Source organism: Cnephaeus nilssonii, assembly GCF_951640355.1.
Source record: "Cnephaeus nilssonii genome assembly, chromosome: 1".
NCBI lineage: Eukaryota > Metazoa > Chordata > Mammalia > Chiroptera > Vespertilionidae > Cnephaeus > Cnephaeus nilssonii.
Genome location: NC_137072.1, coordinates 19,050,230 through 19,067,124, shown reverse-complemented (window position 1 = coordinate 19,067,124; position 16,895 = coordinate 19,050,230). Strand labels below are relative to the sequence as shown.

General features: G+C 44.2%; 1 protein-coding gene across 6 annotated transcripts in view; it reads right to left on the bottom strand.

The window, feature by feature from the left end:
* The window catches only part of ARHGAP21 (Rho GTPase activating protein 21), a 142,562-nt gene extending 134,298 nt beyond the window's left edge, over positions 1-8,264 (bottom strand). For 3 of the 6 annotated variants that reach the window (XM_079770346.1, XM_079770350.1, XM_079770351.1), the window contains exons 1-2: positions 7,448-8,264; positions 6,217-6,666 (exon numbers count right to left, since the gene is read on the bottom strand). In XM_079770346.1, the coding sequence (XP_079626472.1) occupies positions 6,217-6,294 (78 nt within the window). In that variant the 5' untranslated portion in view covers positions 6,295-6,666; positions 7,448-8,264. Of the gene's footprint in view, positions 1-6,216; positions 6,667-7,139; positions 7,424-7,447 lie in introns of those variants that run through there. The other 3 variants (XM_079770347.1, XM_079770348.1, XM_079770349.1) reach the window with 3 other exon arrangements.
* Positions 8,265-16,895: the final 8,631 nt, after the last annotated feature.

The following is a 16,895-nucleotide window of genomic DNA, read 5'->3' as shown; positions in this document are numbered from 1 at the left end:
TCGAGTGCATGACTGAACACACATTCAAAATTAAATGGTAGTGTTATATTATGTTATACTACAACTAGTCCAGAATAAACCCTAGGCTTCCAATTAGGAAAACATAGGCTTTTAAAACAATGTTGAAATATTGTTTTTAGTAGTATGCATCTTTTTCTAAAAGTGTTTAAGCATATTTTAAGCAGTATAGGTTTCCTAGAAACCAGATTTTCACCAGACTGATAAAAAATTACCTATTTTTTAAAAAAATATGTAAACAATGTCTTTTATTGTAGTTATGAAATTAAACAAAAAAGAGAAAATACAAAAATAACATAATCCAAAAATTCTCATCATTCAGAATTAACAACTGCCAACATTTTGTAATAGTCAACATTGTGATCATTCTTGGCTTGTAATAAAATCTTTGATATTAAAAAGTAAAAAATATAATAAGGAGCTTTCCTATACTTGCTATTCATTCATTTTAAGAAAAAAATATGTGCACACAGACATATTTTCTTCCTATACTTTCTCCACCAGTCTGATTCCACATTCATTAGTCTTTTAATTACTATGATCTCACCTCTCAGTACAAATTATTTCATACATTAGTACTACACACTGCCTTGGTTACTGTTACTTGGTTACCAGCTTCCCAAAGATAAGAAAGATGCAAAGAAAAAAGGCACCAAACGTTAACAGCAGTACTACTGAAATTACAGGTCTAAGGAAGAACATACACTTCATACTCTACATATTTTTGTATAATTGGAATTAAGTATTCACATATTATATACCTAGAAAGAAGCTCAATGACATTTTGGAGTGTTTCTTAGTCCTCATTTTATTCATTCATTGGGAAAAAATCTGAGGTCCTAAAAGTGCTAAGTACTCTTCTAGGTACAAGAAATACAATGTGAACAAACTGCACTTAACACATTCTAGATACAGTATCCATCCAAATAAACATGCAAAACTCGGATAAGCATGCCAGAGGGAGATGATGTGACAGGGAGAAAAATAAAGCAAGGAAGGAGGGCAGGTCTTGCCATAGGAGAAGGCGAGAGGCATTCAATAAGCAGAATGGCCAGTAAAGGCTTCACACAGTAGATGACCTCTAAGCAAAACTAGAAGTAGACAAGGAAGCCAGCTGTGAGGATACCCTGGCAGGGGTGGGGGTGTCACAAGGAGAGGAGAGGGTACAGCAAGTGGGCAGGCTCTGGGGAATGGCATGTGTAGTGTGTGTGCGCGCAAGAGTCCAGAACGCCCAGTACAGAGTAAGGGGGGGTGAGAGTAACTGGAGGTGAGGAGGATAGACTGTACAGGGCTTTGTGGGGCAGTCAGAACTTTTTTTGGCTTTTATCCTGGGGGAAATGAGAAGCCATTAGAGGAATATGAGCAAAGCAGTGACATGATCTGTTTTTTCAAAGGTCCACTCTGATTACCATGGCTGAGAGACCAGTCAACCAGACTTGCATGTTATAGCTGAGAAAAATGAGAGATCAAAGGTCACTCCCAGATGCCTGGCCTGGAAGGGTGGGATTACTATTGCTCAAGATGAGAAAGACTGTAGAAGGAGCAAATTGGGAAGGTGAGCAGGGGGCGGGGGGGGGCGGGGGGAGTGGGGTGGATGTAGAGAAGCAGGAATTTGGTTTTGGATATACATACTTAATATCCAAGTGGAGTTTCTGTGTGGTCAGATCTGTTGGATATAGGAGTCTGAATTCAAGGGGTAAAGACACACACACACACACACACACACACACACACACACACGTGCATACATACATATATAAATTAGCAGTTTTATACTCAGAGATTGAGGAAGAGGAAACAATAAAGTAGGAGGGTAATCAAGAGAGTATAGTGAACTGAAATCTAAGTGAACATTTAATAAAAAGTAAGACCTTTCCTGCTCATTCATTCATTCAACAAATATTTATTAAGCACCTACTATGTACCACACACTCAGAAACAAACATGGTCCCTATTCTTATGGGGCTTGCAATCGGGGGGGAATACAGACAATAAACTTTTAAGTGCTATTCCTAATATGGTACAAGGTGTCTTGGGATATACTGCACTAGGGGCAACTAATCCATTCTTGGAAGATCAGGGAAGGCTTTTCCTGGAGAAGTAATACTGAAGAGAAGTACAGAATGATGAGTAAGTCAGCTAGGGAGAGGGGAAGGCAGAGGAGGGGGACTGAAGGAAGGGTGAAGGGAAGCTGCACTTACAAGGACCTGAAGTGAAGAGACACTGATGGCCCAGGGGGACTGAAAGCAGCTCAGTGGAGGATGTTCACAGAAAGAGGAAACAGATGAGAAAGGAGACGGGCAAACCAGACTGTCATTGTCCTGTAGAACTTCTCAGGGTTTGAACTTTATTCCCAAGGCAATGGGGAACCAGAAAATGCAATGATCAGCTTTCTACTGCAGGAGGAGCAGCCTATGGCAGGGACAGAGCGAGGGAAGGAGACAGCCTGGCCTGGGTTCACCATCGAGATGTAGCTGGCCTTAGCTCAGGTAGTGACAGTAGGATTTGGAATGTAGACTCAATAGGACTTTGGATAGGAGGAAAGAGGAGTAAGATGAGTCAGGGATGATAACCTAGTTTTTGACCTGGACAAATAAGGAGATAGTGGTGCTACTCACTAAAAGAAGAAACACAGGTTGATTGTAGGGGAACAACAATTTGCTGAGTTTGAAATGCCTGTGGGCTATCCAAAAAATTTAAAAAAAAAAAAAAAACAACACTGGTAGCCGGGACCGGTTTGGCTCGGTGGATAGAGCGTCGGCCTGTGGACTCGGGGGGTCCCGGGTTCGATTCCAGTCGAGGGCATGTGCCTTGGTTGCGGGCACGTCCCCGGTGGGGGGGGTGCAGGAGGCAGCTGATCGATGTTTCTCTCTCATCGATGTTTCTAATTCTGTCCCTCTCTCTTCCTCTCTGTGAAGGATCAATAAAATATATTTTTTAAAAAAACAACAACAACACTGGTAAACAACAATTGGCTATTCAGGTCTAGAGATAAAGCATAAAATCTGCAATAGAGTGCTAATTTGGAATCACTGACATACACTAAATTAAAGCCATGGGAGAGTATAATAAAACCCAGGGAATGAGAAAAGAGAATAGAGGAATTGGGAGGGCCTGGGTCTGGTTAAAACCAACAGGAAGGGGGCCGAAGAGGAAGAATCCTAAAAACAGAAAGAAAGAGCAAGAGGGAGAGATATGGAAGGAGAGCTGGAGAAGGAACAAGGGAATCTGGGATAAAAGCAAAGTGTATAGAATGTATTCCAGAAAGAAGAGCAAAAATATAAATTTTTATATGAACCCACGTACCAAAAAAATGCCTTATTTTATTATATGCACTATTCCAAAATCAACCAACAAATATTTTTCACCAGCTATAATACATTATAGTCATAGGATAAACTTAGTCTAGGTGAAGAAGCTAAACATAAAATAAGTTAATTAGCATTAGTAAGTTTATTTTGATAATAGATGGTGAAATTGCTAAACGCTTGGACAACACTATGAACAACGGATGAAAAGCAAAATAAATGTTGATATGGGGAAAATAATGTGTCTAGAAAGCTGAAAGCCAAAGTTTTCATCTTTGGAAAAAAGAAAGAAGAAAAAGCAAGTTTAACCTCAAAGGATAAATACTATATGATATGAAAGGGGAAAAGAATATCAGAGGACTCAGAGAATCTAACAAAGTGATTTTGTGAGCAAAGTTAATCAAGGCTAGGTGTCAGAATACTTCCCAGGTAAACAGTACACACACACACACACACACACACACACACACACACACACACACACCAAAAAACACTTATCTGGCTCAGAATAAGAGAAACCAATTTTGAAAAATACATCTTCGATGTGCAAAGTATATAATTTTGTGTGAACACAATGTGTTATCACTGTATAATGCCAATCTAGATATATTCTACTGGATTGTCACAATTCTTTATTACATAGGATGATTGTTATTTGTTTTTTAGCCTTCCACTATATTCTTGAAGGTGTGCCTACATTTACTGGTATACTGACACAATTAGATTCTAATTCTTAAGATGAATAAAAAATTACTGATTATTTTTCAACAAAGCAATAGATCTTATTCATAGAAGGTGGAGTTAGCTAATTAGGTAAGGCATGAAACATCGAATCCTATTAACTCACTACATGGATTTCTTCCGTTCTACAAAGTTACACTTTTTCGCTTATTAAAAGCATTAACATTAAAACATATATTGCTCATCTCTTGATTAGGTAAAAACACATACATTTATTATTCCAACACACATTTACAACATAGCTATTGGTTTTAAAGTTTTTAAAGAATGACAATACTATTCTAGCATGTAATACTTCAGATAAAATCAAGCACCAAAATTAAGTGCAGTGTTCAAAGACTTAAGTATCTATCACCCAAAGTTGATACACTCAAGTATATGTATAATCTTTAAATGAGCAAAATACAGCGCTTCCTTGGTTCCCAGATTAGAAATAATATGGCCATGCCAGCAGTAAGGGCCAAGTAAAAACAAATTTCACAGCCCTTAAAAAAATACATAACTGTCATTGTTAATAAAAGCCAAGTTTGCAACTGGAAACACTGCCTTGTAAGCCAAGGACAAGATGTGTCTATTATAAATTCTTGATTTCAGGACATTCTTTAAATGCCCTCCCCCCCCCCAAAAAAAAAAAAAATTCAAATAACATTAGTTCTTGCAAATTAATGCAAATGAATGCTAATTAAAGTATTCTCAAGACAATGACAAATAAGGCTTTAGGACCATAGCATATATTATTATGTAACTCAATACACATTAAGCAATCACCAGTTGTAGGTAGACCTTCCAAAAGGAGTGATTATGGTTTACCATGATCAGAGGATTGTGGCATTATACTTAACCATGTTTTTTACCTGCAAGCAGGTGTTTACAGGTGTCAAAAAGTAAAACACTGATTCTAACTGTAAACCTATAGTTCTTATAAACTGTACTATACCTCCCTCCCTATTTTCTAAGCACTTTTTAACTCAATATGAAGTAACTACATGATGCGATTTTCTTTGCATGCTTTACAAACAAAAATTTAACTTCTGATTCATTTTTATTAAAATGCCCAAACTCACACACTTGGAACTAGATAGACCTTGTTTTGATGACCACGAAGTTAAAATTTAACACTTACTGAAGTACAAAATGAATGTGAGTGAAGGCTCATTTGGGAATGTTACTGCTATCTAAAGTAACCTTCCATCTTTCAATAAAAATATAGGCAGTTCAAAAGGAAAGTTCATAAGGATAACAGTACTCAGTACATTTAGCAAGCAAATTACAGAAACTACCAATAGCAAACTAAACACAATATAGTCATTATAGCAGTCAACTCCAAATATAAATGGAAAAAAAGATATGAGGCAACAGGGCATATCAATGGATTTTCTATTATTGCTGTCCTGCCTGCTCAAAACATTTCAAGAAGCCTGGCATGAAATCTTCCGGGCCTTTCCCAAGCTGCTGGTCTGAAGGCAAAGCAAGCCACCCAACACCCCAGGGCAGCTCACAGGTCTTCTGTGAGCCTTAGTAAGTATCAGTCAAGGCAGGCGATTTTTCGGGGAGGTGGAATTACAATTCTATAAAGCAGTTTTCCGGGGCTGTGCCTAAAATGCCCACCAGGAAAGGCGTGTTTTTCTACCCAAAACAGAGATGCGCATCCACAGCAGCCAGGACACCCGCTGGTACCAGAGGGGAAGCTTCAGGTGCAACAAGCACAGACAGCAACCGCCACCGCCCGAGAGAACGAGCCTCCATGTGCACGCACCAGACTCACAGAGCCACCCCCTACCCAGCCCCGCGCCACAGGTCCTGGATGGAGGATGGCGACTGAAGGGAAACCGTTTTGGTGTTCCCAGACACCCGACAGGGGAGAATTCCCCGCTCAGCCTCGGCGGTGACTAAGATGGTGACATTTCAAAGTAAGGAAAACTTTCTTGCAAAGGAATCACTGGCAGTTCCTGGACATAAAAACGGGTGAGGCTTCCCCTTGCTAGTGATCAGGCAGGGGTGCTCCCACCAAGCGGCTAAAATAAAAGCCCCCCCCAAAGCCTCTTCGTAGGCCCGGTGGCAAGCGACCCTCCCCCCCCCCCCCCCCCGAGAGAGGGCACCCCCATAAACCCAGGCCGCAGTGGGCCGGGGAGGCTGCCCCTGCACCTACCTCACAGGCGGGGTCCCCAGGGGCCTTCAGCGTGTCACCATCTCCCTCCAGCTGACCAGTCCGCCGTGTGGCCATCATTTCATTTCAAATCACAAAGAAGGGGCCAATCCTTTGGAGTCCACATTGGGGGGGAAAATGCTGCCACACAGCAAAAAGGGTAATAATTCCGCACCAGGCTCCGAGGAGAGGCAGGGCCGGGGAAACAAATAATGTGCCCCGGGGGGGGCAATGTTTTTACGAAGCCCCCCCGCAGGATGCCCTGAGGATTTATTTCTTCGGGCTTCAACTGACGGCGCCGTCTTCGTCCATTGCCCCAGACTTCAAAAACAAAGACCGGCTTCTGGGCGGCTGGGGAGGCCCACGGCAGAGAGCGCTCCCCTTCCTCCCGAGTCCGAGCGGAATCGGAGCGGGTCGCGAAGGCTCCAGCGTCAGCTCCCAGCGAGATCGCCCCTGGAACGGGGAAAAGTTAAAGGGCGTGAACTTTCTCCAGACGCTGACCTTAGCCTTGCCCCGGCGTCTGCCCCAAGTGCGCATTTCCAACACCTGGAAAGGTAATTCGATCCCTGCTGATGAGACACCCAAATTAAAGTTGAAATAAGCCTCCCATGGGGGGTTGGGTGTTGGGGGGGGAGTGTATAAATCAGGAGAAAGAAGAAACAACAGAACTGCACGGTGGTGGCGACAAAGACGCCTTAGCTGTGGTGCAGCCTTCAAGAAAAGACATCCCCTTTTCAAGTGCACGTAATTGAGGCATTTTCCGTGCAGGAGAGAAGGCGTGCATATGTTCTTCCGCATCACCCAGATAGGTACACGGACGGGAAGTTTTCTTTCCTCGAGACTAAAATGGGATCAGACTTGACAAACACCCCCCCCCCCCTCCGGCTCCCCTCCTACCCGTCCCAAAATAATAACAAAAAGCCAACCTCGGACGCGGCCCGCCGGCGGGGTGGCTGGGGCGCCCGCAGCCCGCCCGCGCCCCGGCCAGCGTCCCCGAGGAGGCGGCTGTTTTCCTTGGCCCGCGGCGGGGCGGGGTGGGGACGGCGCGGGGCGGGCGGGACCCGGCGCTGCTCCCTCTCCCGGGCATGACTCCGGGGCCACCGCCGCGAAGCAGCAACCCGAGCAACTTCTCTATTTAGTTGCTGCTCCCCACACTACCACTCGGCATTATCTTTTTCCTTCCCCCGTGGCCACCTAGGGGGGAAAAAAGAGGAAAAAGAACACCACCACCCACCTACCACGATTTCCTCCGCCCCTTCCAGAGGCGGGTCGGTGCGCTCGATCTCCGGGGAAGGGCGGCCCAAATCTGCACTTTAGAAAATGGTGTGGGGGGCCCGGGAGCGGAAGACAAAACGTGGGGGGCTCCCCGTCCCCGTCCGCTGGGCGCGGCGGCGAGCAGGAGCGCGGCCGCGGGTCTGCGCGGGGCCCGGCCGGGGCGCTAGGCCGCAGGCTCGGTTAATATTCATGAGCGGCGGGAGGCGCCCCTCCTCCCGGCCCGGCCGGACCCCGGCCCCGCCGCCGCCTTTGTGCCCTGCCCTCCGCCCGCCGGCTTCCCTCGCTCCGCGGGCGCGGGCGCGGGCGCGGCCCCTCCGGCCCGCCGGGCGTCCGCCGCGGGCTCCGCAGGCTGGGCGGGGTGGCCCGAGGTGGCGGGAAGGAAAGGAGCCCCCGGCGCGCTGCGCCCTCGCGGTGAAGGCGGAAAACCAAACAGGAACGCACCGGAGGAAGCGGGCGAGTGGACCCGCACGGGGCTGCCCGGCCCCGGACAGCGCGCCCCGCAGGCTCCGCGCGAGCTGGTCCGAGCCGGACGGCGATCCGGCGCCGCCGCCGCCGCCGCGCGCTCCGAGGCCGCCGCCCCCGGCCGGCCGCTCCCAGGCACCGCCGCGACCTGCCCCGGCCGGCCCCGGGCTCTCGGCCGCCGCGGGAGGGCGTGGGGCGGGGCGGCGGCGGCCGGACTCTCCCCTCGCCTCGCCGGGCCGGGCCGGGGCCGCGCGGAAGCGCCGGCGATCGCCAAGTGACAGAGGCGCCTCGCTCCGCCGCCGAGCCGTGCTGCTTCCCGGGGGCGGATTTCTCGCTTCTTCCTCCCTGGATCCACCTCCTCCCACTCCACCTCCTTCCCCTCCCCTCCCCAGGGGAGGCTCTGGGGCTGAATATTTTATGTCTTGAATAATACGGCCCGGGGAACCGACGCTGGAGAAGGGGGATTAGCCTGGGGTTGCGGGTAGGGGGTGCTGGCCACCCCCTCCCAAGGCGTCTCGGACCCTCCGAGCCCTCACGCCCCCAGCCCCGCGCCTCCCCAAGTGCGGGCACACACAAACCTTCCCCGCCTTCCCCGCCCTCCCCAAGCGGAGCCAGAGCTGCCCGAAACCGGGCTTTACACTGGGAGGTGGCTCTGTGCTCGGGGGAACAATGATACCGATAGACGCGCAGGATTGGGGGGTCACGGGTCCCAGCCTGAGGGGGGCAAGTCTTGGTGAATTTTACCCCTTTTTTTGCAGCGGGAGGGGAAAGCGGCTGCGCGGTGATGTGGGACTTCAAGATAAGGGAGTCTTTGCATGCCCAGCGGCAAAAGAGCTGCCGGTAACGGGGGAAGAGGGTAGCAGCGCGGCGTTATTCATTCACTTTCCCCCTTTTTTAAACCTTCCGGACAGCTAAACGCGTTCGGCGCTGCAGGAGGAAAGGAGGCAAGGTGGCTCCGCGGCTCCACGCTCCAGGTCACAGCGCCTCGGGGCCCGGAGCACTGCCACTGCCCCCCGGCACCCAATTCCCGGGACTGGCCCCGACCCCGGCGGCTGGTCCCGCCCCGCCGCGCCTCACAACATCTCCCGCTGCAAATGGCCCAATCGGGAGGCGCGTCTGGACCGCACCAGCCAATCGGAAGCTGCTGACTCAGGCTTCCCTCCACCCTTTGTCCCGCCCCCAGGAGGAAAAGCCACCGCCCCTCGGACTCCCCTTCCCACCCCACCCCCTCTCCAGGGAGGTGGCTCCCGAGCTGCTATTCTCACCGGGAACAGCGAGGGGACCTACCCGCCTAGGCGGCCGCGTGTGTCAGTCACCTTCTCACCCTCCTCTTCGCCCATTCCGGAGCACACCCCTCCTCCCTTTCCCAGTCCTCCTGCTGGTGCTGTTGGGGGTCATTTTCATCCTCACTCTGGCGGGGGGCTGCCAGCTATTGTGTCTGATCCGCTGCCACCACCATCCAGAGGGGAAAAAAAGAACAAAACGTAGAACCTATGGAGTCTGCTTACCTTTTCCTTCTTTCTTACCACACTGTCCCGGGAAGATATAGAGACTCCTCCCCACCCACCCTCACCCTATTTTCGTGCTGGCCGCCTCGGGCCCTGTTTCTAGATGACAAAAAAAAAAAAAAAAAAAAAAAAGAATACCTGTACCTTGGTTTTTAGTTCTTCCTAAGAGTGGAAGCTGCCAAACATTTAGAATATACAACTAAATCCTCAGCCTCCACTAGAGGAAAGACTTTGACTAGATCATCTTTATTTTTTTTTTAAAAAAAGGAATGAACTAGAGGGAATGCCTGCCAGTCCGTTGGTAATTTGCTAACAGCCCATTGGGTTATAGCAGTTCCAGATGCTGTTGAGTAAAATAACAAGAAATGGATAGAAATGCAGGGTTCAAGGAGGGGACCTTCAGTGGGCTTCTAGGAAATGTCTGGACTTATAGTATATGTCTAGAAAGGAAAAACAATTTTCCGCACAAAACAGCGCCTTACAAATGCCGATGTGCATGCGTGGCATAAACTGAGAACCTAACAGTTGAGGACTTCTAGGGTTAAGATTTTTGTAAGGAAAATTTTTATAACTGTTGATTTTGAAAAGGGTTTTCAGTTAGGTAAAGGAGAGTACATATAAATTTCATTAAATGAAAAGGAGATAAAACACATTTTAGGAATGTGAGAAAAATTGACATAACCTAGAAAGACATTTCTACAAGAGGTATATGGACCTAAATTACAGTCTAGATCCATTATTTACCATTTAACTGAGGGCAAATTATCATTTATATGTATATATACTAGAGCTACCAAATAATAATAGTGACTACCATTTATATAGCACTGCCTTTGTGCTACATATTCCTTGAAAAAGCTTACATGCAATTTAATGAGATAGGTGTGCAGAGCCAGAATTTAAGCCCAGGGGGTGTCAACTTCAGAACCCATGTTTTTCTTTACAGCACTATATCACCTCTAACATGGTTTTTAATAACAAAAACAGCTAATATTTACTTAGCTAATTATTGTGCTTTGTAGGTACTAATGTAATCCTACCCCTGGGGTCAGTCTGAGTATGATGGTACAGTATTTAGGAATGTTTTTACTAGTAAGAACCATTATAAGTTAATATCATATGTATCTTGTGTGAATTAGGATAGGCATTGTTAGGACCAAGGTCTCAAGATCTGGGTGGTTCTTACTAAATGCTGTTCTTGCTAAATGTTATGCTGTAGCATTGTATTTTGCAGAGCCCGCTATAACCAGATGAGCTTGACCTGAACCCAACAGGATAAGTTTAGCCAACTGCAAAGAAGAAATCAACATGTGATCAACCAAATAGTGTATATAAGCAATGACTAAGCCTCCCTCTGGAAGACAGAGCTTTGGATGTGAATCCCCGGTCTCCTTTATTTGGTGCAAGTAAATGAAACTACCTTGCAACAGCCACATCTTTCTTGTTCTTGAATAGAACACCCCAAGCAGGGAACCTTTTGAGTTCAGTAACAGTATGGTTATGATGTTCCAAAAATTTGGGAATGTTTTTAAAAACCTTTATGATAAGTTGCTATCCTTGGTATCTTATGTGTATTAAGCTATCTGAATAGAGAAAGACAAAAGCAAAGTATTAAGATTTGGGAGACCTGAGTCCTAGTTCTCTACTAGGTCCTCAGAGAATGACTCTCTTGCTGGGCTGCTGAGAGCATCCAATGAGATAATAGGTGTAAAGTAGTTTTTAAAAAGGTAAACACATTATTCTGAAGAAAATATTATGGAGCAGGAATTTGTCTGATTTTCCCAGCAGGAACTCTACACTTTATAATACCTTTTTGATGTTTATTAGGGAACATATTAACCCAGTTGAAAATGAGGTCTATTCCTTTCTGAAGGCATGAGTAGTTATAATGTTGTTTTTTTGTTTGTTTGTTTGTTTTTAAATATATTTTATTGATTTTTTACAGAGAGGAAGAGAGAGGGATAGAGAGTTAGAAACATCGATGAGAGAGAAACATAGATCAGCTGCCTCTTGCACATCCCCTACTGGGGATGTGCCCACAACCAAGGTACATGCCCTTGACCAGAATCGAACCCCGGGACCTTTCAGTCCGCAGGCCGACGCTCTATCCACTGAGCCAAACCGGTTTCGGCTAATGTTGTTTGTTTTTATTATTATTATTGATTTTAGAGAAGGAAGTAGGGGAGAGAGAGAGAGAGAGAGAGAGAGAGAGAGGTGAGAGAAACATCCATCGGTTGGCCTCTGTTGCCTCAGACCTGGATGAACCTGCAACCTAGGTATGTGCCCTGACCAGGAATGGAACCTGCTACCTTCCAGTGCTCCAACTAACTGAACCACACCAGCCAGGGCAGTAATAATGTTTTAATGATGATGTGATGTGAGTTCTCATTTAGATGAATTCTGAGTTGACTAAAGTGGATTCCCTCTAAGCATCTGGGAAGTGGCAGCCATCAGCCAGTCGCTCTCCAGTCCAAAGGTTAATGGTGTGCTTGGTGGGGAACACAGATTCTTAGAGATGTCTTCCGCTGCCCGTACTGGGCATTTCACTCATTAACACCTCCACCAGAGGGAGGGCAAGAGAAAGGAAAAAGAGCCAAACTTACATCCTGTGGCTGCTTGTTAATCGCTCCAAGAAACTTAGTGAAACAACAGGTTGGGAGATCATTACAACTGAAAGGAGATTTGAAATTAATCGTGGGTTTCACAGTTAATATCTTCATAGTTTTGATTTATCCCAAATATCATAGATAAGCAAGAGCTAACAGTAATTCTAGCTTTGTTTACTTTGAAAGTCTGCTATTTTCCTCTGAGCATAGTCAACATATGTGTGAATTGCCTATTATCTAGAGTTTCCCTTGAAAGAGTCTCAAAAATTACTACAACTATATTAATAGCAACTATAAGAAAACCTTGTACACTATAATCCTCGCAAGTAGGCAGGTCATTTTTAAAGTTGGGAACTATATCCTCAACATGCAAGTTTTGACTTGGTTATTGACTCGATAATATTGTTTTGGTGAACCATTATCAAGGAAAAATGTCAAAGCCAGAAATAGAACCAGAGTGTCCTAGTCCCTGGTCTAATGACATTCTGTGATAATCTATGGATGATTTCTACTCTGAATATAGAAGTTGGCAATTCTAAGAGGCACAAGTGTTTGCCAGTGAATTCTACAAATGAAATGTGTAATTTGGGATGAAGCATTTGCAAAACTATGTGTCTGACGTGTCTGAGGCAGTTAGACCAAGGACCCTCAGAGGAGTAAGCATTTTTTGTTTTAGGAAAATACTGTAGACTTTATTTCTTATTCATACAATACCAAAAAAAAAACCAAACACACATTATCTACTAATGTTTCTTTAAAAAAGGCTTCTATGTGAATTGAATAGCTACAAAAAACCTGCCTTTTAGTAGGGCATTCAACTACTATAATCAAGAGAAGGGATTGGTTTTCTTTCTTTTTCTTTTCCTTTTCTTTTTTCTATTTTTTTAAATTGTTGACACTATTACAGATGTCCCCATTCCCCCTCCCCCTCTTTGCCCGCCTCCACCCAGCCCCCAGCCTCCCTTCCCTCTGGCCATCAGAGTAGGGATTGATTTTCCACAATAGACATTTTTTTAAGAATCTTCTTCCTTTATAACCTTTTAAATTAATAATGTAAATGATGTACTAATTGAATGCTTTGCCTTTGCTATATTTATAACTTATTATTTCTGTCCACATAATTACTATCTATTTTCAATTTTTAATTTCTAATCTAGAAGTTAATGACATTATTTGATTCAATGTATATAGTCCCTAGCAAAGTGCCACACACAATAGATACTCTTGAACAATTTCTCTGCTCTCAGTTTATTGTGGTCTTTTTTTTTTTTTTAATCCTTACTCAAGGATATTTTTCCACTGATTTTTAGCGAAAGTGGAAGAGAGAGGGAAAGACAGAAATATCAATGTGAGAGAAACACACCGATTGGTTGCCTCCTGCATACACCCTGACCAGGGCACAGGCCGGGGAGGATCCTGCAACCAAGGTATGTGCCCTTGACCAGAATCGAACCCAGGACCCTTCAGTCCTCAGGCCAATGCTCTATCCACTGAGCCAAACCGGCTAGGGCTATTGTGGTCTTTTCCTCCTCTGGACTAGTACTCTGCTCTGGTGCTTCTTTTTATTTTGTTTGTTTGTTGCTATTAATTGGTTACTTGATCATAAAACATCTTATATTTTTTTAATTGAATATTATCTCTTTTTCTATCTAGAATATAAACTTCTCTTGGACAAATTCTTAAGACTTTTACTTCTTTCAGATCCCCATAATACCTACTACAGCTTTAACACATAAAGTAACTATAAAATTATGCAAGAGCCGAAACCGGTTTGGCTCAGTGGATAGAGCGTCGGCCTGCGGACGAAAAGGTCCCAGGTTCGATTCCGGTCAGGGGCATGTACATTGGTTGCGGGCACGTCCCCAGTGGCGGGTGTGCAGGAGGCAGCTGGTTGATGTTTCTCTCTCATCGATGTTTCTAGCTCTCTATCCCTCTCCCTTCCTCTCTGTGAAAAATCAATAAAAATATATTTTAAAAAAAAATTATGCAAGAAATGAATGATGTATGTGTCACTATGATTGGTAAATATTTATACCTCAAGAAATTCCTGGCTGACCAACAACTCTCTGGGCTTCAGGAGATATGAGTACATGTCTGTGGGCACATGCCCAAAATGGACAGTATCAATTATAAGAGGTGTCCACAAAGAGACACTTGGTGTGGGTGTCAGCTTCCAGAAATGCCACATTTTATCTCTTTACCTAACTTCACCTCTAGCGACTGAGATGTTTTGTGGCCACAGCACCATGCCAAAAGTTAATATCACTTACATTTGGGCAGTAATTATAAAATTTCAGCTTGTAGTTTATCCATAATTATGTATCAAATTTAAGTTATTGTTCAGCACCAACATCTCAATAATTTAAATTGAGTGGTATGCTAGTCATATTCATCTGCATTATTGAGAGTTTATTTCTACATTTTAAGAAAAAATAAGAACAGAAATGTTTAAAATGTTTTATCCTAAGAATTGTGACTTTCATTTATAAGAATTCTAATTTTTCTTAAAGTCATGAGACCAGTTTTTTAAATGTTTCCACCCACCCTAATATATATAAGTGGGAACATCCTGTGAAATCACTGTGCAATCTGGATAGAAACCCATATTACAACTAGAGAATGAAATGTATTTTTATCATCTTGGAATAGAATGCTAAATTCTAATCATTCTAACTTGGAAAGTGCTAGCAATGGATTTTTAAAAATATATTATAGCCCTAATCTAGAGCAACCAAATACTTTCTATCATAATGAAAAAAAATATTTGAGCTTTGCCTTTTATCTTCACGGGGGCAGAAGTAGAAGAGACATCTAATGAACTCTCAATTCTCTGAGTCAGGGAAACTCAGTATCTTTCAATACCCTCTAGCATTGTAGATTCCATTCCTCTATTCCTAAATTGCTTGCATTCTCTACTAATCCAAAGTCAACTAACCAAGGATTCTTCCTTCAGATAGAAAAGGATTGCAGAATAGCATGTGGCAATTCACATCTGTGCTTAAGTAGAATAGCTGCAGGCTTGCATAACATTTTTTTTTCAAATATATCTTTTCAATTAAATTTTAATTTTTAAAAATTGCAACATAAAAAAATAGACATTGAAATAATGAAAGTGCACAATTTATGAACCCATTCTTTTGCGCTCTTCCACTTCCTGTTGTGGCTCCTCATTAGCTGGCTTCAACAGGAAGCCCAAGGCACTCAGAGATAATATATCCACTCTGTTTTTCTGTAAATGGAAATACTAGTATAGATAGTAAATGCTGATCAAAGATGAATAAGAAGAAAACTTGAAAAACTGATGTAAATATTTTAAATTGGGGGCGGGGAGGGGAAGATGAAATAAGGGAGCATATTTTAAAGAGAAAGAAGGAATGTATTATAGAAGACAACTAACCCCAGTAAACAGAAAAATATAGACAAAAGTGAAATAACAAGAGAATGAAATATAAAATAGGAAGATTTAAGGAAAGATATTGAGAGGGGGGAAAAACAACTCATACCATTGCAGAAGTAATAAATGAATTAGAAATAAGAAAGAATATGGTCCGGCTAGTGTGGCTCAGTGGTTGAGTGGTTGAGCATTGACCAATGCTCATGCCCATGCCTGAGTTGTGGGCTCAATCCCCAGTGGAGGGGCTTGCAGAAGGTGGCCAGTCAGTGATTCTCTCTCATCACTGATGTTTCTATCTTTCTCTCCCTCTCCCTTCCTCTCTGAAATAAATCAAAAAAAAGAAAAAATAAGATGAAATATTTGGCAGAAAATAGAAAATATCTAGTGGGAAGTATGACAGACTTTTTAAAAGCACATCAAATACAAATGATAAGGACAAAGAGGTTAAAGTGATTAGACAGGACATGAAAAATAAGGAGGACAAATAGAAATCAAATTTAGATAAATTGCTATTCCTAACAAAGAGTTTAGAACTAATGAAACTAAAAAAGATATTCGAAGATATAATGTGGCAGGCTACTAAATGTCCCCCCTACATCTGTTCTCTCCTTCTTCCATAAAAATAGCATTTTAGTTGGGCACATGGTCAACAAGCTAGACTTTCTTTCTCAGTCTCTCTTCTAACTAGGTGTGGCCATATGACTAAATTCTAGGCAATAAAATGTGGGCAGAAATGAGTGTCTGCCACTCTGGAGGGTTTCCCTTTAAATGATTGAACTTGTGCTTTCCTGCTCCCTTTTTCCCTCCCCAGTGGTTGAACATAAGGATTGCTAGATTTAGCAAATCCTATTCCTATATCATAAAAGGCTAATATGCAAATCAACCAAAAGGAGGAATGACCAGTCACTATGATGCACACTGACCACCAGGGGGCAGATGCTCAATGCAGGAGCTGCCCCCTGGTGGTCAATGAACTCTCACAGGGGGAGTGCCGCTCAGCCAGAAGCCCTGAGCCAGGCTCACGGCTGGGGGCTCACGGCTGGCGAGTGCGCAGCCGTGGCGGGAGCCTCTCCCACCTCCGTGGCAGCATTAAGGATGTCCTACATCCCCCAAGGGCTCCTGGACTGCGAGAGGGCGCAGGCCAGGCTCGGGGAACCCCCAGAATGCATGAATTTCATGCACCAGGCCTCTAGTAAAAATATAGAATGCCTGGTTCAATTTGGATTTCAGATAAACACATTTTAGGATATTTCAATTATTGCATGAGACACACTGACTAAAAAAGTACCCATTGTTTATTTGAAATTCCAATTGAACTGCATGTCCTATATTTTGTCTGGGAATCCTTCTGGAGCTAGTGAGAAGTGGAGTCTCTACCTTTGACTCAGAGATGGAAGCCACCTGTGCAAGATGTCAGACACTGCAGCAGGCCTGAAT